The sequence below is a fragment of the Hyla sarda genome, chromosome 9, assembly GCF_029499605.1.
Source record: "Hyla sarda isolate aHylSar1 chromosome 9, aHylSar1.hap1, whole genome shotgun sequence".
Taxonomy (NCBI): domain Eukaryota; kingdom Metazoa; phylum Chordata; class Amphibia; order Anura; family Hylidae; genus Hyla; species Hyla sarda.
In genome coordinates, this window is record NC_079197.1 from 141,659,809 (window position 1) to 141,682,789 (window position 22,981).

The following is a 22,981-nucleotide window of genomic DNA, read 5'->3' on the forward strand; positions in this document are numbered from 1 at the left end:
GAAATAGCACCCAAGAGGGTTAAAAGTTGTAGTTTTGAGTACAGAACATTGGATACCAGTTATGCAGGACATAGAGATATAAGATTCCTTACATGTCCAAACAGCTGCAGGATGTAAGTAAAGGCTGAGAGTTGTAGTTCCCCAACTTCTGATAAGAGCCAAATTTAAAGGGGTTATCCAGGAAAAAAAACTTTATATATATATATATATATATATATATATATATATATATAATCAACTGGCTCCAGAAAGTTAAATAGATTTGTAAATTGCTTCTATTAAAAAATCTTAATCCTGTTGGTACTTATGAGCTGCTGAAGTTGAGTTGCTCTTTTCTGTCTACGTGCTCTCTGATGACACCTGTCTCGGGAACCGCCCAGTTTAGAAGCAAATCCCCGTAGCAAACCTCTTCTACTCTTTGCAGTTCCCGAGACAAGCAGAGATGTCAGCAGAGAGCACTGTTGCCAGGCAGAAAAGAACAACTCAACTTCAGCAGCTGATAATTGTTGAAAGGATTCATATTTTTTAATAGAAGTAATTTACATATCTGTTTGACTTTCTGGAGCCAGTTGATATAAAAAAAATGTTTTTCCTGGAATAACTCCTTTAACCCCTTAAGGACGCAGGACGTAAATGTACGTCCTGGTGTGGTGGTACTTAACGCACCAGGACGTACATTTACGTCCTAAGCATAACCGCGGGCATCGGAGCGATGCCCGTGTCATGCGCGGCTGATCCCGGCTGCTGATCGCAGCCAGGGACCCGCCGGCAATGGCCGACGCCCGCGATCTCGCGGGCATCCGCCATTAACCCCTCAGGTGCCGGGATCAATACAGATCCCGGCATCTGTGGCAGTGCGCGATTTGAATGAATGATCGGATCGCCCGCAGCGCTGCTGCGGGGATCCGATCATTCATAACACCTCACGGAGGTCCCCTCACCTTCCTCCGTGCGGCTCCCGGCGTCTCCTGCTCTGGTCTGTGATCGAGCAGACCAGAGCAGAAGATCACCGAAAACACTGATCTGTTCTATGTCCTATACATAGAACAGATCAGTATTAGCAATCATGGTATTGCTATGAATAGACCCCTATGGGGACTATTCAAGTGTAAAAAAAAATGTAAAAAAATGTAGAAGTAAAAGTAAAAAAAAAGTGAAAAATCCCCTCCCCCAATAAAAAAGTAAAACGTCAGTTTTTTCCTATTTTACCCCCAAAAAGCGTAATTTTTTTTTTATAGACATATTTGGTATCGCCATGTGCGTAAATGTCCGAACTATTAAAATAAAATGTTAATGATCCCGTACGGTTAACGGCGTGAACGAAAAAAAAAAAAAAGTCCAAAATTCCTACTTTTTTATACATTTTATTAAAAAAAAAATTATAAAAAATGTATTAAAAGTTTTTTATATGCAAATGTGGTATAAAAAAAAGTACAGATCATGGCGCAAAAAATGAGCCCCCATACCGCCGCTTATACGGAAAAATAAAAAAGTTATAGGTCATCAAATTAAAGGGATTATAAACGTACTAATTTGGTTAAAAAGTTTGTGATTTTTTTTAGGCGCAACAATAATATAAAAGTATGTAATAATGGATATCATTTTAATCGTATTGACCCTCAGAATAAAGAACACACGTCATTTTTACCATAAATTGTACGGCGTGAAAACGAAACCTTCCAAAATTAGCAAAATTGCGTTTTTCGTTTTAATTTCCCCACAGAAATAGTGTTTTTTGGTTGCACCATACATTTTATGATATAATGAGTTATGTAATTACAAAGGACAACTGGTCGCGCAAAAAACAAGCCCTCATACTAGTCTGTGGATGAAAATATAAAAGAGTTATGATTTTTAGAAGGCGAGGAGGAAAAAATGAAAACGTAAAAATTAAATTGTCTGAGTCCTTAAAGGAGTAGTCCAGTGGTGATGATTCAGTGGTGAGCAACTTATCCCCTATCCTAAGGATAGGGGATAAGTTGCAGATCGCGGGGGGTCCGACCGCTGGGGCCTCCTGCGATCTCCTGTACGGAGCCCCGACAGCCCGCTGGAAGGGGGCGTGTCGACCTCCGCACGAGGCGGCGGCCGACACGCCCCCTCAATACAACTCTATGGCAGAGCCAAAGCGCTGCCTTCGGCAATCTCCGGCTCTGCCATAGAGATGTATTGAGGGGGCGTGTCGGCCGCCGCCTCGTGCGGGGGTCGACACCCGCTATCTCGGCGGAGAGCCGGGGCCCCGTACAGAGAGATCGCAGGGGGCCCCAGCGGTCGGACCCCCCGCAATCTCAAACTTATCCCCTATCCTTAGGATAGGGGATAAGTTTTTCACCACTGGACTACCCCTTTAAGGCCAAAATGGGCTGAGTCCTTAAGGGGTTAAGAGGCCTGTCTTGTTTAACCCCTTAAGGACTCAGGTTTTTTCCATTTTTGCACTTTCGTTTTTTCCTCCTTACCTTTTAAAAATCAATTTTCCACCTAAAAATCCATATTATGGCTTATTTTTTGCGTCGCCAATTCTACTTTGCAGTGACATTAGTCATTTTACCCAAAAATGCACGGCGAAATAGAAAAAAAATTCATTGTGCGACAAAATCGAAGAAACAACGCCATTTTGTAACTTTTGGGGGCTTCCGTTTCTACGCAGTGCATATTTCGGTAAAAATGACACCTTATCATTATTCTGTAGGTCCATACGATTAAAGTGATACCCTACTTATATAGGTTTGATTTTGTCGCACTTATGGAAAAAATCATAACTACATGCAGGAAAATGTATATGTTTAAAAATGTCATCTTCTGACCCCTATAACTTTTTTATTTTTCCACGTACAGGGCGGTATAAGGACTCATTTTTTGCACCGTGATCTGAAGTTTTTATCGGTATTATTTTTGTTGTGATCGGACTTTTTGATCACTTTTTATAAATTTTTTAATGGTATAAAAAGTGACCAAAATACGCTTTTTTGGACTTTGGAATTTTTTTGCGCGTACGCCATTGACCGTGCGCTTTAATTAATGATATATTTTTATAGTTCGGACATTTACGCACGCGGCGATACCACATATGTTTATTTTTATTTTTTTTACACTGTTTTATTTTTTTTATGGGAAAAGGGGGGTGATTCAAACTTTTATTAGGGAAGGGGTTAAATGACCTTTATTAACACTTTTTTTTTACATTTTTTTTGCAGTGTTATAGGTCCCATAGGGACCTATAACACTGCACACACTGATTTCTTACACATCACAGGCGTGTATTAACACGCCTGTGATCAGTGTTATCGGCGCTTGACTGCTCCTGCCTGGATCTCAGGCACGGAGCAGTCATTCGGCGACTGGACACCGAGGAGGCAGGTAAGGGCCCTCCCGGTGTCCTGTCAGCTGTTCGGGATGCCGCGATTTCACCTCGGCGGTCCCGAACAGCCGACTGAGCAGCCGGGTCACTTTCACTTTAGAAGCGGCGGTCAGCTTTGACCGCCGCTTCTAAAGGGTTAATACCGCACATCGCCGCGATCGGCGATGTGTGGTATTAGCCGCGGGTCCCGGCCGTTGATGAGCGCCGGGACCGATGCGATATTATGCGGGATCGCGGCGCGATCCCGCTTCATATCGCGGGAGCCGGCGCAGGACGTAAATATACGTCCTGCGTCGTTAAGGGGTTAAAAGGTAATCTATATTTTTAGCTCAGTTACAATTTAGGAGCCATGTTACCCATACTGACCATTGTTAAAGGGGTATTCCATCTTTATACATCTTCTTATCCCTTATCCAAAGGATAGGGGATAAGATGTACGATCGCAGTGGTCCTGCTGCTGAGGACCCCTGCGATTTCGGTGCAGCCCTTGGCATTCTGTGCCGGACGCTGCCTCCGAGACGGGGACGTGACATCACGACCACGCCCCTAGTGATGTTATGCCCTTCCCCCTCCATTCATGTCTATGGTAGGGGGCGCGGCATTGCCCCGCCCCCTTCCATAGACATGAATGGAGGGGGCGTGGTGTGACATCACTTGGGGCATGGCCGTGGCATTGCATCCCCGTCTCCTAGGCAGCATCTGCACCAAGATCGAGGGGGTCCTCAGAGGCGGGACCCCTGCGATCATACATCCTATCCCCTATCCTTTGGATAGGGGATAAGATGTATTTAGCCAGAATACTCCTTTAATCATTCGTGAGCAGCATGACTAAGATGTCCAATGCCTGGGTGCAAGGACTACTGTTGTGAAATGTTTAGTCCAAGCTTTGGTATATTAAAAGAGGTACTCCAGCATGTCCTAACAACTTATCCCTTATCCACAGGATTGGTGATAAGTGTCTCATAGCTGGGCGGGTACAACCTTGATGACTCCCCATTATGTACAGAACGGGGCCCTGCTTCTCCCTGCTGCATGGAGTGCGGAGTCGGCATGTCCTCCATGCATTCTATATAGGGGCACCAGTGGAACACTAGCGATGTACTAATGTATCTATGGGGTTCCCATAGATAATAAATAGAGCCGTGTCGATCCTGTGCTCCATGCAGCAGGGAGGTTCGTGGCCCTGTTCTGGGGATTTCAGGGGGTCCTCCCGTGATCAGAAACTTATCCTCTATCCTGTGTCTGAATTCTATCAGCACCCATCTTTAGTCATGGAGTCCTTCTGAATGCCTCCATGACTGCCTTGTTGGATCTTTTAGTACACTCTGTCATTGTAATACAATAGTATTGCAGTGTACTAAGCAAGTGATCAAATGATGTCAAATCAAATCCTCTAGGGAGACTAAAAAATTGTAAAAAAAAATAAGATTGAAACCAATATTCTCCCCATTTTTTATTTTAAAAATAAACTAATATACAGTGGGGGGGGGGAGTATTTAGTCAACCACCAATTGTGCACGTTCTCCCACTTAAAAAGATGAGGGAGGCCTGTAATTTTCATCATAGGTATACCTCAACTATGAGAGACAGAATGAGAAAAAATATCCATAACATCACATTGTCTGATTCTTAAAGAATTTATTTGCAAATGATGGTGGAAAATAAGTATTTGGTCAATAACAAAAGTTCATCTCAATACTTTGTTATATACCCTTTGTTGACAATGACAGAGGTCAAACATTTTCTATAAGTCTTCACAAGGTTTTCACACACTGTTGCTGGTATTTTGGCCCATTCCTCCATGCAGATCTCCTCTAGAGCAGTGATGTTTTGGGGCTGTCACAGGGCAACACAGGCTTTCAACTCCCTCCAAAGGTTTTCTATGGGGTTGAGATCTGGAGACTGGCTAGGCCACTCCAGGACCTTGAAATGCTTCTTTTGAAGCCACTCCTTCGTTGCCCTGGTGGTGTGTTTGGGATCATTATCATGCTGAAAGACCCAGCCACATTTCATCTTCAATGCCCTTGCTGATGGAAGGAAGTTTTCACTCAAAATCTCATGATACATGGCCCCATTCATTCTTTCCTTTACACGGATCAGTCGTCTTGGTCCCTCGGTGGAAAAACAGCCCCAAAGCATGATGTTTCCACCTCTATGCTTCACAGTAGGTATGGTGTTCTTTGATGCAACTCAGAATTATTCTCCTCCAAACACGACAAGTTGAGTTTTTACCAAAAAGATCTGACAGTCCTCTTCTGGATCATCCAAATGCTCTCTAGCAAACTTCAGATGGGCCCGGACATGTACTGGCTTAAGTATGTCTGGCACTGCTTGATATGAGTCCCTGGTGGCAGAGTGTGTTACTGATGGTAGCCTTTATTACTTTGGTCCCAGCTCTCTGCAGGTCATTTACTAGGTCCCCCCGTGTGGTTCTGGGATTTTTGCTCACCGATCTTGCGTGGAGCCCCAGTTCGAGGTAGATTATCAGTGGTCATGTATGTCTTCCATTTTCTAATTGCTCCCACAGTTGATTTCTTCACACCAAGCTGCTTGCCTATTGCAGATTCAGTCTTCCCAGCCTGGTGCAGGTCTACAATTTTGTTTCTGTTGTCCTTCAACAGCTCTTTGGTATTGGCCATTAAAGATGTTGCAAATTGTTCAATCAGCATCAGTCCCTCCCTTCCAGACCCTCCTACCTCTTGCACAGATGCCATTTTAGCCTCATTCAGCATGCTGCAGGCTTAGGAAGTGGAGGGTCAGAGAAGCTGCTCCTGCTGTATAGGGAAAGCGATAGCTAGGTTGCTGCTAGGTGGTGTATTCAGGGTCCAGTTTACTCCTAAAGCACTAGTGTAACATCTGCTTTAAGGACAGCACCCAAAAAAGCCCTTTTTAGGGCTGAAAGATATCAGTCCTGGTTGGGAGGGAACCGCTGGTTAAAAGGGGTACTCCAGAATCAAACTTAAGTTCCTTCAAGCAACTAACTACTACAGTATTCAAAGGGCTGAAATATATCAGTTCATGTGTTTTGCAACAGCTGGAGGCACCCTGGTTGGGGACCACTGCATAAAAGGGGAACTCCGCTGGCAAGTTTTTTTGCTCATTGTCACACTAGTGCAAATCACATTAGGTGTGACAGTTGTGCAAATTAAAAAGTTCCTGCTCATCTGCCCACAGTCAGGTGTCTGTCAAGGAGATGTTTGAGCGCAAGAAGACAATGTCTCAAAGTCACCCCCTAGCCCGGCGTCTGACAACTGGCTTGTCGGAACTTCTAGCCTGCCAGCTTTTACCATACAAGCTGGTGGAGTCTGAGGCCTTTAAAAAAAATTGTAGCCATTGGGACACCGCAGTGGAAGGTACCTGGACGAAATTTTTTTGCACAAAAGGCAATCCCCAACCTTTACTCCATTGTGCAAAAGGAAATTACGGTATGTCTGGCACACAGTGTAGGGGCAAGGGTCCATCTGACCACTGATACCTGGTCTGCAAAGCATGGTCAGGGCAGGTATATCACCTACACTGCTCATTGGGTAAACCTGGTGACGGCTGCCAAGCATGGAATGCGTGGCTCTGCAGAGGAGTTGGTGACACCGCCACGACTTTCAGGCAGGCCTGCTGCCACCTCCTTTACCCCTCCTACTCCATCCTCTTCCATAACATCCTCGGCCGAGTCCTCTTCCACTGCTGCGTCTTGCTCCACATCACCGGCACCCCCCCAGCTCCCCAGGTACTATTCCACATCCTGGATACGGCAGTGTCACACCATCTTGGGGTTGACTTGCCTCAAAGCGGAGAGTCACACCGCGCCAGCAATCCTGTCGGCCCTGAACGCACAGGTGGACCAGTGGCTGACTCCGCACCAACTGGAGATCGGCAAGGTGGTTTGTGACAACAGAACAAATTTGTTGGCGGCATTGAGGTTGGGCAAGTTGACACATGTACCGTGCATGGCACATGTGTGTAATCTGATTGTACAACGCTTTGTGCTCAAGTACCCAGGCTTACAGGATGTCCTGAAGCAGTCCAGGAAGGTGTGTGGCCATTTCAGGCGTTCCTACATCGCCATGGTGCACTTGTCAGATATCCAGCGGCGAAACAACATGCCAGTGAGGCGCTTGATTTGCGACAGCCCGACACGTTGGAATTCGACACTCCTAATGTTCGACCGCTTGCTCCAACAAGAAAAAGCCGTCAACGAATATTTGTATGACCGGGGTGCTAGGACATCATCTCCGGAGCTGGGAATTTTTTTGCCACGTTACTGGAGGCTCATGCGCAATGCCTGTAGGCTCATGCATCCTTTTGAGGTGACAAACCTGGTCAGTCGCACCGAAGGCACCATCAGCGACTTCATACCGTTTGTTTTCTTCCTGGAGCGTGCCCTGCTAAGAGTGCTGGATCAGGCAGTAGATGAGAGTGAAGAGGAAGCGTTGTGGACACCATCACCACCAGAAACAGCCTTATTAGCATCGCTTGCTGGACCTGTGGCAACGCTGGAAGAGGATTGTGAGGAAGAGGAGGAATGTGGCTTTGAAGAGGAGGAGGAAGACCAACCACAGCAGGCAACCCAGGGTGCTCCTTGTCACCTATCTTTTTCCCGTGGTGTTGTACGTGGCTGGGGGGGAAGAAGATTATACCTTCCCTGACATCACTGAGGACAAGGAACGGAACATGTGGAGCTCGGCATCCGTCCTTGTGCAAATGGGGTCTTTCATGCTGTCGTGCCTGTTGAAGGACCCTCGTATAAAAAGGATGAAGGAGAACGACCTGTACTGGATGTCCACGCTAATAGACCCCCGGTATAAACATAAAGTGCCTGACATGTTACCGCATTACAGCAAGTCGGAAAGGATTCAGCAGGTCCAAAATAAATTAAGAAGTATGCTGTACATAGCGTATAAGGGTCATGTCACAGCACAACAGGGATCTAACAGGGGAAGAGGTGAAAGTAATCCTCCTCCTCCTCTCACGAACACGGCGGCAAGGACAGGATGCTGTACAGACATGCTGTTGATGGAGGACATGCAGAGCTTTTTAAGTCCTACGCATCGCCACAGCCCTTCGGGGTCCACCATCAGAGAACGACTTGATCGACAGGTAGCAGACTACCTGGCCTTAACCGCAAACATCGACACTCTGAGGAGCGATGAACCCCTTGACTACTGGGTGTGCCGTCTTGACCTGTGGCTAGAGCTATCCCTATTTGTGCTTGAACTTCTGGCCTGTCCCGCTTCAAGAGTCCTGTCAGAAAAGACCTTCAGTGCAGCAGGAGGTATTGTCACTGAGAAGAGGAGTCGCCTTGGTCAAAAAAGTCTGGATTACCTCACCTTTCTTAAGATGAATGAGGGATGGATCCCGAAGGGACTGACACTGGGCGATACATTTGACTGAACAAGGCCTGATCAGATGAGTCCACATGCTGTATTTAAACTCTGAATGCCGGATGACTTGCATGACTTATCCGCCACCAACTAGGGTTCAAGCCGCAATGTTTTAGGGCACTTTCTGCCTGGTGAAACAAACAGAATTTTTTCTGGCCGCTGCTACAGCTGCGGCTGCGACAATACCAAATTTTTCATCCATGTGTACATGCCTAATTTTTCTGGCCTCTGCTGCTGCACTTGTTATGGTGCTGCAATTTTTCTCTATGTGCTGCCTAATATGGGGGAATCTAACTATGTGATGCCTAAAGGGGGGATCTAACTATGTGCTGCCTAAAGGGGGATCTAACTATGTGCTGCCTAATATGGGGGAATCTATGTGCTGCCTAAAGGGAGGCTCTAACTATGTACTGCCTAATATGGGGGGCTCTATGTGCTGCCTAAAGGGGACTAAAGCACGTTATTCCAAACCATTTAGGAATAATAGGTGATTTATGCCCTTTATGTATTAAAACCAGACTCTACATCAACTATGTAATTTTCCATGGGAGTTTTGCCATGGATCCCCCTCCAGCCACAGTCCAGGTGTTAGTCCCCTTGAAACAACTTTAAAATCACTATTGTGGCCAGAAAGAGTCCCTGTGGGTTTTAAAATTCGCCTGCCCATTGAAGTCAATGGCGGTTCGCCCGGTTTGCCGGTTCGCGAACTTTTGCGGACGTTCGTGAAAATTTTATTTTTGCGACATCACTATTGGCCATAGTGGAGTTTGGAGTGTGACTGTTTGAGGTTGTGGACAGGTGTCTTTTATACAGATAACAAGTTCAAACATTAATACAGGTAACGAGTGGATGACAGAGGAGACTCTTAAAGAAGAAGTTACTGGTCTGTGAGAGCCAGAAATCTTGCTTGTTTGTAGGTGACCAAATATTTATTTTACAGAGGAATTTACCAATTAATTCATTAGAAATCCTACAAGGTGATTTCCTGTATTCCTTCCCCCCTTTCTGTCTCTCATAGTTGAGATATACCTATGATGATAATTACAGACCTCTCTCATCTTTTTGAGTGGGAGAACTTGCACAATTGGTAGCTGACTAAATACTTTCTTCCCCCACTTTAAATAGGCCCCCAAGCCACACCCTCTAACCACACTCCAGTCACGCCCCCTAACCACACCCTCATTCTTGCCCAATCGCACACAGCGGACCCGGGGCTATTGGCTGGACACCCGGGGCTAGAGCCCCCTTAGCCCTCAAATGGTGATGCCCCTGCCTCTGTCTATGGATTGTGTGCAGTACTGCAGCTCAGCTCCACTGATGTGATTAAAGGTTGAGCTGCATTACCACACCCAGCCTGTGAACAGGTGAAGTGCTTTTACTTTTAGAAGAAAGTATCTGTTTTTTACAGCCCACACCACCCCTTAAACTGTACTTGTGGACTTACAGGGATCCTTGCAAGCAATGGAGAAAGGTGGAAAACACTTCGTCGATTCTCCCTGACAATTTTGAGAAATTTTGGAATGGGAAAGAGGAGCATCGAAGAAAGAGTCCAAGAAGAAGCCCGATGTCTCGTTGATAAACTGATGAAGGACAAAGGTTGGTTGAGTTCCAAAAAAATTTAATTGATACTTTTAGGCCTTCCATGCATATTAAAAATCTGTTCCAAGATGCCCAATCCAGCTTTCCCCCCTAAATAAATAAAAGCAAAAAACAAAAATGGCTGAAAAATCTGTGTAACAAAAATTATGGCTGCAACCTTAAAAGGGTAATCCGGTGGATTTTTTTTTTAAATCAACGGGTGTCAGAAAGTTAAACTGATTTGTAATCCTTCCAGTACTTAGCTGCTGTATGCTCCCGAGGAAGTTCTTTTCTTTTTGAATTTATTTTCTGTCTGACCACAGTGCTCTCTGCTGACACCTTTGTCCATGTCAGGAAATGTCCAGAGCAGGATAGGTTTGCTATTGGGATTTGTTTCTGCTCTGGACAGTTCCTGACATGGACAGACGTGTCAGCAGACAGCACTGTGGTCAGGCAGAAAATAAATTCCAAAAGAAAAGAACTTACTGTGGAAAATACAGCAGCTGATAAGTACTGGAAGGATTAAGATTCTTTAAATAGAAGTAATTTACAAATTTGTTTAACTTTCTGGCACCAGTTGATTTAAAAAAAAATTATTTCCACCGGAGTACCCCTTAAGTCAATGGTTACGAAAGTTGTATCATTTCCCCACTTCAGCTTCTTTTGGGTTTTCTCAAATGTTTTCTCAAATTGGGGTTTCTCAAATTCTTCCGGCGGCCGCAAACAGGAAGGAGGTTGGCCAGAAAAAGGCAATTGATGAAGTATGACAACCCCTTTGGAGACTATGGTCACATGACAGTAGGTCGCATCTAAATCACTTGCTGGTGCACAACTTCATAACAGTTATGACTTGGCTATTACTAAAGCACCGTGATCAGACAGAAAAGATATTCAAACAGAAAAGAACTTCCTGGGGAGCAAACAGCAGCTGATAAGTACTAGAAGGATTAAGATTTTTAAATAGAAGTAATTTACAAATCTGTTTACCGTATATACTCGAGTATAAGCCGACCCGAGTATAAGCCGAGGCCCCTAATTTCAACCCAAAATCACAGGAAAACTTATTGACTCGAGTATAAGCCTAGGGTGGGAAATACATCATCCCCCCCTGTCATCATCCAGACCCCCGTCATTAACATCCTCATCATCATCACCGCCTGTCATCATCCAGACCCTCATCATCATCACCTGTCATCATCCCCTTGTCATCATCCCACACCCCCCTTCATCATCCCCTTGTCATCATCCCACACCCCCCCTTCATCATCCCCTTGTCATCATCCCCACCCCCCTTCATCATCCCCTTGTCATCATCCCACACCCCCCTTCATCATCCCCTTGTCATCATCCCCACCCCCCTTCATCATCCCCTTGTAATCATCCCACACACCCCCCTTCATCATCCCCTTGTCATCATCCCCACCCCCCTTCATCATCCTCTTGTTATCATCCGCCCTCAGTGGTATTCAACCTGCGGACCTCCAGAGGTTTCAAAACTACAACTCCCAGCAAGCCAGGGCAGCCATCGGCTGTCAGGGCTTGCTGGGAGTTGTAGTTTTGAAACCTTCGGGGGTCCGCAGGTTGAAGACCACTGCGGCCTTCGACATCATCCAGCCCCCTCTCACCCCCTTTAGTTCTGTACAGTATTCGCCTCCGCTCGGCGCTGGTCCAGTGCTGCAGGACTGTCCGGTGAGTAGGTCGTCCGGTGGGATAGTGGTTCCGGGCTGCTATCTTCAACGGGGAGGCCTCTTCTAAGCGCTTCGGGCCCGGCCCCAGAATAGTCACGTTGCCTTGACGACGACGCAGAGGTATGTTCATTACCAACGTACTTCTGCGTCATCGTCAAGGCAACGCCTCTATTCTGGGCCCGAAGCGCGGAGAAGAGGTGCCCCCAGTGAAGATAGCAGCCCGGAACCACTATCCCACCGGACGACCTCCTCACCGGACAGTCCTGCAGCACCGGACCAGCGCCGAGCAGAGGCGAGTACTGTACAGAACTAAAGGGGGTGAGAGGGGGCTGGATGATGTTGAAGGCCGCAGTGGTCTTCAACCTGCGGACCTCCGGAGGTTTCAAAACTACAACTCCCAGCAAGCCTGGACAGCCGATGGCTGCCCGGGCTTGCTGGGAGTTGTAGTTTTGAAATCTCTGGAGGTCCGCAGGTTGAAGACCACTGCGGGTGGAGAGTTCACTCGAGTATAAGCCGAGGGGGGTGTTTTCAGCACGAAAAATCGTGCTGAAAAACTCGGCTTATACTCGAGTATATACGGTAACTTTCTGGCACCAATTGATTTTAAACAAATTGTTTTCCACCAGAGTACCCTTTTAATGTGTGTGTTCACTATTGCCAATAAAATAGAACTGTTACGCCGAGCGCTCCGGGTCCCCGCTCCTCCCCGGAGCGCTCGCTACACTTCCCTCACTGCAGCGCCCCGGTCGGTTCCACGGACCCGGGGCGCTGCGTTACCACCTCCGGCCGGGATGCGATTCGCGATGCGGGTAGCGCCCGCTCGCGATGCGCACCCCGGCTCCCGTACCTTACTCGCTCCCCGTCAGTTCTGTCCCGGCGCGCGCGGCCCCGCTCCCTAGGGCGCGCGCGCGCCGGGTCTTTGCGATTTAAAGGGCCACTGCACCGCTGATTGGTGCAGTGGTTCCAATTAGTGTTTACACCTGTGCACTTCCCTATATCACCTCACTTCCCCTTCACTCCCTCGCCGGATCTTGTTGCCCTAGTGCCAGTGAAAGCGTTCCTTGTGTGTTCCTTGCCTGTGATTCCAGACCTTCTGCCGTTGCCCCTGACTACGATCCTTGCTGCCTGCCCCGACCTTCTGCTACGTCCGACCTTGCTTCTGTCTACTCCCTTGTACCGCGCCTATCTTCAGCAGCCAGAGAGGTTGAGCCGTTGCTAGGGGATACGACCTGGTCACTACCGCCGCAGCAAGACCATCCCGCTTTGCGGCGGGCTCTGGTGAAAACCAGTAGTGACTTAGAACCGATCCTCTAGCACGGTCCACGCCAATCCCTCTCTGGCACAGAGGATCCACTACCTGCCAGCCGGCATCGTGACAGTAGATCCGGCCATGGATCCCGCTGAAGTTCCTCTGCCAGTTGTCGCTGACCTCACCACGGTGGTCGCCCAGCAGTCACAACAGATTGCGCAACAAGGCCAACAGCTGTCTCAACTGACTGTTATGCTACAACAGTTACTACCACAGCTCCAGCAATCATCTCCTCCGCCAGCTCCTGTACCTCCTCCGCAGCGAGTGGCCGCTTCTGGAATACGACTATCCTTGCCGGATAAATTTGATGGGGACTCTAAGTTTTGCCGTGGCTTCCTTTCCCAATGTTCATTACACTTGGAGATGATGTCGGACCAGTTCCCCACTGAAAGGTCTAAGGTGGCTTTCGTAGTCAGCCTGCTGTCTGGAAAAGCCCTGGCTTGGGCCACACCGCTCTGGGACCGCAATGACCCCGTCACTGCCTCTGTACACTCCTTCTTCTCGGAAATTCGAAGTGTCTTTGAGGAACCTGCCCGAGCCTCTTCTGCTGAGACTGCCCTGTTGAACCTGGTCCAGGGTAATTCTTCCGTTGGCGAGTATGCCGTACAGTTCCGTACCCTTGCTTCAGAATTATCCTGGAATAATGAGGCACTCTGCGCGACCTTTAAAAAAGGCCTATCCAGCAACATTAAAGATGTTCTGGCCGCACGAGAAATCCCTGCTAACCTACATGAACTCATCCATCTTGCCACTCGCATTGACATGCGTTTTTCCGAACGGCGTCAGGAGCTCCGCCAGGATATGGACTCTGTTCGCACGAGGCGTTTCTTCTCCCCGGCTCCTCTCTCCTCTGGTCCCCTGCAATCTGTTCCTGTGCCTCCCGCCGTGGAGGCTATGCAGGTCGACCGGTCTCGCCTGACACCCCAAGAGAGGACACGACGCCGCATGGAGAATCTCTGCCTGTACTGTGCTAGTACCGAACACTTCCTGAAGGATTGTCCTATCCGTCCTCCCCGCCTGGAAAGACGTCCGCTGACTCCGCACAAAGGTGAGACAGTCCTTGATGTCTACTCTGCTTCTCCACGTCTTACTGTGCCTGTGCGGATGTCTGCCTCTGCCTTCTCCTTCTCTGCTGTGGCCTTCTTGGACTCTGGATCTGCAGGAAATTTCATCTTAGCCTCTCTCGTCAACAGGTTCAACATCCCGGTGACCAGTCTCGCCAGACCCCTCTACATCAATTGTGTAAACAATGAAAGATTGGACTGTACTATACGTTTCCGCACGGAGCCCCTTCTAATGTGCATCGGATCTCATCACGAGAGGATTGAACTGTTGGTCCTCCCCAATTGCACTTCTGAAATCCTTCTTGGACTTCCCTGGCTTCAACTCCATTCCCCAATCCTGGATTGGTCCACTGGGGAGATCAAGAGTTGGGGGCCCTCTTGTTCCAAGGACTGCTTAAAACCGGTTCCCAGTAAACCTTGCCGTGTCCCTGTGCTTCCTCATGTAACCGGTCTCCCTAAGGCCTATATGGACTTTGCGGACGTTTTTTGCAAAAAACAAGCTGAGACTCTACCTCCTCACAGGCCTTATGATTGTCCCATTGACCTCCTCCCGGGCACTACTCCACCCCGGGGCAGAATCTATCCTCTGTCCGTCCCAGAGACTCTTGCCATGTCTGAATACGTCCAAGAAAATTTAAAAAAGGGCTTTATCCGTAAATCCTCCTCTCCTGCCGGAGCCGGATTTTTCTTTGTGTCCAAAAAAGATGGCTCTCTACGTCCTTGCATTGACTACCGCGGTCTTAATAAAATCACGGTTAAGAACCGCTACCCCCTACCCCTCATCTCTGAACTCTTTGATCGTCTCCAAGGTGCCCATATTTTTACCAAACTGGACTTAAGAGGTGCTTATAATCTCATCCGCATCAGAGAGGGGGATGAATGGAAAACGGCATTTAACACCAGAGATGGACACTTTGAGTATCTGGTCATGCCCTTTGGTCTATGCAACGCCCCTGCCGTCTTCCAAGACTTTGTTAATGAAATTTTTCGTGATCTACTATACTCCTGTGTTGTTGTATATCTGGACGATATCCTGATTTTTTCTGCCAATCTTGAAGAACACCGCCAGCATGTCCGTATGGTTCTTCAGAGACTTCGTGATAATCAACTCTATGCCAAAATAGAGAAATGTCTGTTTGAATGCCAATCTCTTCCTTTTCTAGGATACTTGGTCTCTGGCCAGGGACTACAAATGGACCCAGATAAACTCTCTGCCGTCTTAGATTGGCCACGCCCCTCCGGACTCCGTGCCATCCAACGTTTTTTGGGGTTCGCCAATTATTACAGGCAATTTATTCCACATTTTTCTACCATTGTGGCTCCTATTGTGGCTTTAACAAAAAAAAATGCCGATCCCAAGTCTTGGCCTCCTCAAGCGGAAGACGCCTTTAAACGACTCAAGTCTGCCTTTTCTTCGGCTCCCGTGCTCTCCAGACCTGACCCATCTAAACCCTTCCTATTGGAGGTTGATGCCTCCTCAGTGGGAGCTGGAGCTGTCCTTCTACAAAAAAACTCTTCCGGGCATGCTGTTACTTGTGGTTTTTTTTCCAGGACCTTCTCTCCGGCGGAGAGGAACTACTCCATCGGGGATCGAGAGCTTCTAGCCATTAAATTAGCACTTGAGGAATGGAGGCATCTGCTGGAGGGATCAAGATTTCCAGTTATTATTTACACCGATCACAAGAACCTCTCCTACCTCCAGTCTGCCCAACGGCTGAATCCTCGTCAGGCCAGGTGGTCTCTGTTCTTTGCCCGATTTAATTTTGAAATTCACTTTCGGCCTGCTGATAAAAACATTAGGGCCGATGCTCTCTCTCGTTCCTCAGATGCCTCTGAAATTGAACTCTCTCCTCGGACATCTTCTCTGTTAAAGAGATTTTGGCCTCTAAAAAGGTCAGGGGAAGAACTTTTTTTTTAGTGGATTGGGAGGGTTGTGGTCCAGAAGAGAGGTCCTGGGAACCTGAGGACAATATCCTGGACAAAAGTCTGATCCTCAGGTTCTCAGGCCCCAAGAAGAGGGGGAGACCCAAGGGGGGGGGTACTGTTACGCCGAGCGCTCCGGGTCCCCGCTCCTCCCCGGAGCGCTCGCTACACTTCCCTCACTGCAGCGCCCCGGTCGGTTCCACGGACCCGGGGCGCTGCGTTACCACCTCCGGCCGGGATGCGATTCGCGATGCGGGTAGCGCCCGCTCGCGATGCGCACCCCGGCTCCCGTACCTTACTCGCTCCCCGTCAGTTCTGTCCCGGCGCGCGCGGCCCCGCTCCCTAGGGCGCGCGCGCGCCGGGTCTTTGCGATTTAAAGGGCCACTGCACCGCTGATTGGTGCAGTGGTTCCAATTAGTGTTTACACCTGTGCACTTCCCTATATCACCTCACTTCCCCTTCACTCCCTCGCCGGATCTTGTTGCCCTAGTGCCAGTGAAAGCGTTCCTTGTGTGTTCCTTGCCTGTGATTCCAGACCTTCTGCCGTTGCCCCTGACTACGATCCTTGCTGCCTGCCCCGACCTTCTGCTACGTCCGACCTTGCTTCTGTCTACTCCCTTGTACCGCGCCTATCTTCAGCAGCCAGAGAGGTTGAGCCGTTGCTAGGGGATACGACCTGGTCACTACCGCCGCAGCAAGACCATCCCGCTTTGCGGCGGGCTCTGGTGAAAACCAGTAGTGACTTAGAACCGATCCTCTAGCACGGTCCACGCCAATCCCTCTCTGGCACAGAGGATCCACTACCTGCCAGCCGGCATCGTGACAAGAACTCAATATTAAAAACTGCTTACAGTATTTTTGCATGTTTTTTGAGCAGTAAAACACCAATATACTCATGTTTTAGGGGCAAAAATACTTTATCTAAACATAGTCTCAGGCTGTTGCTCCAACTTTTTATCTATCTGTGCCCCCCTCAGCCAGTGATTGGCTGAGTGGCAATGTGACATATTGAGTCCCGGTCTATTTTCAGGTGCCAAGTCCTAGTACGTCACATTGGCGCTCAAACAATCACTGTCCCTGGCCGGACACTGCTGTGGCCAGTGATCCCCGGCACCAGGAAGAGTTTTTTTTTATAGCCATCAAAATTAATTTTGACCATATTTTACAATGACTGGCCTCTTCTTTATAATTATAAACAGATTCTCCAACTAACCCAATATATATATTGCGAAGTGCTGTTTCCAATGTTATTTGCTCCGTTGTGTTTGGAGAAAGATTTGACTATGAAGACCAAAAATATTTAAAACTCTTGTCAAATGTATACCTACTTCTTCAGCTGCTCAACTCACGTTCAGGACAGGTAACTATTACAAAAATGTTTACAGTGTATATGGTTTCAATGTACTTAAAGGAGTAATCAAATTCAGAAAGTTTCTGCTGCCGGCATATAAAACAAACCGGACTCACCTGTTACCGCTCCCTCAGTGCCCCAGTATCCCTGCTCCAGTCCCCTGGTGCCATCTTCTTACTGGTTGCTGGTGGTCAATGCATCACACTGTGGCTCAGCTATTCGCCGGCTGCAGCGATGTCCCACCTTGCCAGCAATAGGCTGAGATGTGTGATTAAGCCCCAGCACTAGGAAGAAGACCAGTTTTCTCTCTATTGACATATACATAATATAGTATATGAAGTACAAATCATAAACAAGGATAAATTGTTGGTAACAGTAAATAAGAAAATTCAGTGGAGATTAGCTCCCATAGCTGTCTGTGAGGGACTACTTTCTATTCAGGTCATTGAAGGGAGACAGGAAAACTGAGCTTTGGTAACCAGGGAGTTACTAAGAACCGGATTTATTTTTTTTATTTTTTGTAAATAGTGTTTATTGAACATTTTCAAATAATACAACAATGGGCGGACGACAAGTCCAAACCTTAAACATAAAAACATGTCACTACGTTAGCATTTACACTGAATAAAAGCAATGGCTACTTCGGTCTTTCAGTATACAATCGATATCGAGTGCCTAAATAATCCTGTGTACTGCCCATCTGTCACCAGGAAAACGAGATTGAATACCTTTGTTATTATGTATAAGAATATAGCTCTAGTGAGTGGGGTTATGTCTGAAGATGCAGGAGGTCATTTATCTATAGGAATGTGATGGTCATGTTAAGATCTATCAGTGCAATGTGTTGATAAGGACCCACTGTCTCCATCTAGTGGCAAATTTTAACATTTTGTCAGCACCTCTGGCTATGATTTTTTCATATGCAAAAGTGGTATGTATTTTTTGCAGTAATGTGTCTGCGTTAGGAAGAGTCTGTGATTTCCAGTTACTCACTATCACAATCTTAGCCAATATACATATTATGCAGAACAGTTCCTGAGAATCCCTCGGCAGACTATCTAGAGTGAGAAAAAGCAGGATTTATTGAGGTGACCAGGGAATATGTCTACCAAAAAGGTCTTGTAGAAGCCGTTTGCAAGTAGACCAAAAGGGCTGTATTAAAGGGCAGGACCATAATATATGGGTCAATGTGCCCCTGGAACCACAATTTCTCCAGCAACGATCAGAGGCTTCTGGGTACATCACACAGAGTCTGTCAGGCGTGAAATACCAACATAATACAGTTTTATAGGCCGACTCTAAGTGAGACGAGCACTGAATGGCCCTTCCCAAAAGATTAAATGCTTTGCGCCACTCCTCTGAGGTGCTTGTGAACCCCAATTCCCTCTCCCAAAGCCGTAAGGGGTGGGACTTAGTAAAGGAATTATCCTGTAGTAGTTGGAGATAATATAATTTTAATCCCTTAATTGGGGAGGCCAGTAACTTAAGAGCTGAGGTATTCCGGGGAGTCCCTGTTCTAATCAGGCCTTGAAGGAAATGACGGATTTGCAAGTTTTTATAGAAATCTTGTTGAGGTAGATGGAAGGTGATTGTGAGGGATCGGAAGGGGGCTAGGGAGTTTTCCGCATATAAATGGTGTACATGTGTTATACCCCTAGCCAGCCATCCTGTCAGGTCTAAGTCTGGAATGCAACTTTGTACAAATGTAAGAGGTAAATCTCTGCATGACATACCACTGGTCGATGGGGACCGTGTGATGTACTGAACCCACGCTGCGTATGAAGCTTTCACCAAGTGATTTGACATAGGAGGGGAGGGCACTTCCCAGTAAGGAAGGTGTAGGAGGTCTCTCACCCGGAAGGGAAGCATCGATTGATTTTCCAGATCGACCCACGGAGAATCCACAGGGTCACGCCACCACTGCCGCAATGCTGACACCAGAGTGGCTATATAGTAATAATGTAGGTTAGGAGATCCTAGGCCTCCCGACTTCTTAGTCCTGGTAAGAATGTTCATGGAGAGCCTAGGGCGTCCGACCGCCCATATGTAGTATGTTAGTATTTATTGGGCTTGAGTAAAAAAAGATAGAGGCAGAGCAAAAGGCAGAGTTCGGAATAAGTAAAGAAATTTAGGCAAGAGAAACATTTTGAAAGCCGCAACCCTGCCCTCCCAAGAAACCTCCGTTTTTGATAGTTTCTGCTTCATCCCTAATGCGGGTCAACAATGGGGCATAATTATTGGAATATAAAGACTTGTGTGGGAAAGAAAGTTGCATGCCTAAATAACTAAGGGAGGTCTCTTTCCAGTCGAACAAGTACCTAGCTTTGAGAGGTATTAGAAGCCTTTGAGGCACATTGACCGCTAAGGCTTGAGTTTTATTAGCATTAAGAAGATAATATGAGAAATCGCCAAATGATGAGATTGTATCCATGACCGCTGGTATTGAGACACTAGGGTTTGTGAGAATTAGGATGATATCATCCGCGCATAGCGAGATTACATGTTGTCTGCCTACAACCGCAATCCCAGATATGTCTGGATGCTGGCGGATGTCCTGTGCAAGCGGCTCCATGGATAGAATGTATATGAGTGGCGATAACGGACACCCTGGCCTTGATCCGTTTGTAATATAAAAGACATCAGACAACGCACCATTAGCCGCCACCCTGGCAGAAGGACGAGAGTAAAGGGACCCAAGGGCCGACACTATCCTACCGTCGAATCGCATACGTGCCAGGGCCGAGAAGGCATAAGACCACCGGAGGTGGTCAAACGCCTTCTCAGTGTCCAGCGCCAGGAGCACCGCCGGTGTCCCAGAACGCTCCAGGTAGTCCAGTACATTAAGCAATCTTCTGGTGTTATCAGAGGCCTGTTGGCCTTCCTCAAAACCAGATTGATCCGCGGATATTAAATGTGGAAGTACTTGCGAAATCCGGGAGGCCAGTATCTTAGCGTATATTTTAATGTCCTGGTTAAGGAGCGAGATGGGCCTAAAATTTTGGGGACGGTCCGGGGATTTTCCGGGCTTCGGTATCGCAGTGATGGTGGCCTGTAAGTCCTCCTCTGGGACACTTCCTGCGGACATTGCCTTATTACAGAAGTTGGCCAGGTGTGGGGAAAGTAACATGTTAAATTTCTTATAAATTTCTTATAATACACATTTTAAACCCCCGGGGCTTTTTCAGAGGGAAGAGATTTAATTGTGGATTGTACTTCGGCAACAGATACCTCGGCGTTGAGGTCCGAGAGCTGTTCTGTAGTTAGGGATGGGAGGCGTAATGAGTTTAGGAAGTCTGAAGTCAGAGCAGGGACATCTATTAATGATGTTGTATTGTCACCTAAATTGTAAAGTTTGTCATAAAAGGAGAGAAAGCCATTCGCTATAGCTATAAAACACAGTGGAGCTCATGCCGCAGGGTGGTTGTTTCAGCAGCTAAAGCCGCCGAGGGTGAGGTTTTGTTAGCCTGCTCAGCTAATTGCAAGCGGTGCAGTATATCCTCCAGCTGCTGCTCACGCTGTTTTTTGATAAGGGACCCATATTTGATGAAGGAACCGCGAATCACAGCTTTATGACAGTTCCAGACAATGAACGGATCAGCCACCGAACCTGCATTGTGGGAAAAATAGTCAACTATATCCCTACTTAAGCATTCACCATATTTTGTATGGGACCAAATAAGAGTTGCACCTCCAAGTATATTTTGTGGGGGAAGAGACGGAGTCTGCCAGGTCTAAGGTAATGGCCGCGTGGTCAGACCACGTTATGGATTCAATAGATGAGGCAATAGAGGTGGAGAGAAGTGACCTATCTAGTATGAACACGTCTATTCTGGAATAGGAATTATGGACAGTAGATAGGAAAGTATAGTCCCTTTCCGTGGCATGCTGCGCTCTCCATATGTCGAACAGATCCTCCTCAAGGAGAAAGGAAGAAAGGGTAGTGGAAGTGGAGCGAGAGATAGAAGTAGAGTCGAGTTGAACATCAGAGACAGTGTTAAAGTCCCCACATAAGAGTAAAGACCCCCAAGGCTTAGTGCGGACCTCCTTCAATAGTTTTCTGAAGAATCTCAAGGGACCTACGTTGGGGGCATAGAGAGCCACAATGGTGAGCGGTGCGGCATTGATAACACATCGTAATATGATGTACCTTCCCTGTGGGTCAGAGACCACCTCTCTCACTGTGAAAGCCACCGTGTGCTTGATTGCAATCGCCACTCCTCTTGATTTGGTGCTATAATGGGAATGAAAGATATGTGGGAACAGAGAATTAGTCTAGGAGCATCCACAGCCAATAAGTGAGTTTCTTGTAGGCACAAGACACCGCATTTGAGAACCCTCGCCTCCTTCCACAAATGCGACCTCTTATGCGGAGCGTTGAGCCCATTCACATTTATGCTAGCAAACTTAATAACTATACTGTAAGAGCAAAAAAAATCACTTCAAGTAGTAGCAAATACAGTACATTTCTCAGGCAGGACACACCTCCCAGCCAGCGTGCGCATGTCATTACTAGGCAGTACACATTGATCAGACCAAAACATGAGAGATCGCCATTGTGACATATAACAAACAAACAAGACAACAACAACAAAAACAAAACAAAATGACACACAGAAATGGACAGCTTTCGCCCAATACCATCCACAAAGGAGTGGGGGTCAGAGTCCACTCTGAAAACCGTGGTGTATAGCCTATGAATGTCCTGTATGAAAGTAGTGCGCAGCAGAAGAAGAATGTCTCTCATTGCAGTGTCAGTGAGAGACTGGTTAAGCACAGGCATGGCAGCCAAGGGGTCCGTTGCGTCGGTTACCACCTCTGCCCAGGGCTTCCCTCCATTCCCCTCCGGTGTAGTGATTCGAGAGGGCAGCTGCAAGTCTGGCGTGCCTGAGCTATGCTGGGGAGAGGGGGTAGGAGAACTGACCTGCCGTGGTTTATCCAGTGAGTTGCTGCGTCTGCCTGAACGGTGGTCGGCTCCAGAGGCTGTACCGGAGTTAAGTCTCACCCCCTCACTGTCTCTGGCGATACGGCAGAGGAGGATCTGCATCGCAGAGGGGAGAGAGAGGTCGGGGAGCGGTGTCCGCCCTGCGACTGTGCTGGTGAGCGGGACCTTAAGCGCTCTCCAGCGGCGCCATCTTGGCCCGAGGACTCCCGGGGAATGAAGCAGAATTTCGCCAGAGAGCGATGTCGCAGAGGCTTCTTTTTTCTCGCAGGCATAGCGGGGTAGTAGAGGGACAGGACAAGGTACTTTGGAGCCAGCTGTGGTGATGAAAAGCTGGGTAATTAGTCGCTGATTCAGGCCTGTGGACGGAGCTCCACTATCTTGGGACCATACACC

The 22,981-nt window shown here is 47.5% G+C and overlaps 1 protein-coding gene across 2 annotated transcripts in view; it reads left to right on the forward strand.

The window, feature by feature from the left end:
- The window catches only part of LOC130290756 (cytochrome P450 2C15-like), a 62,648-nt gene that overhangs the window by 17,234 nt on the left and 22,433 nt on the right, over nt 1–22,981 (forward strand). For both annotated transcript variants that reach the window (XM_056538814.1, XM_056538813.1), the window contains 2 exons: nt 10,180–10,329; nt 17,495–17,655. In XM_056538814.1, coding sequence (XP_056394789.1) covers nt 10,180–10,329; nt 17,495–17,655 — 311 coding nt within the window. The remainder of the gene's footprint in view (nt 1–10,179; nt 10,330–17,494; nt 17,656–22,981) is intronic.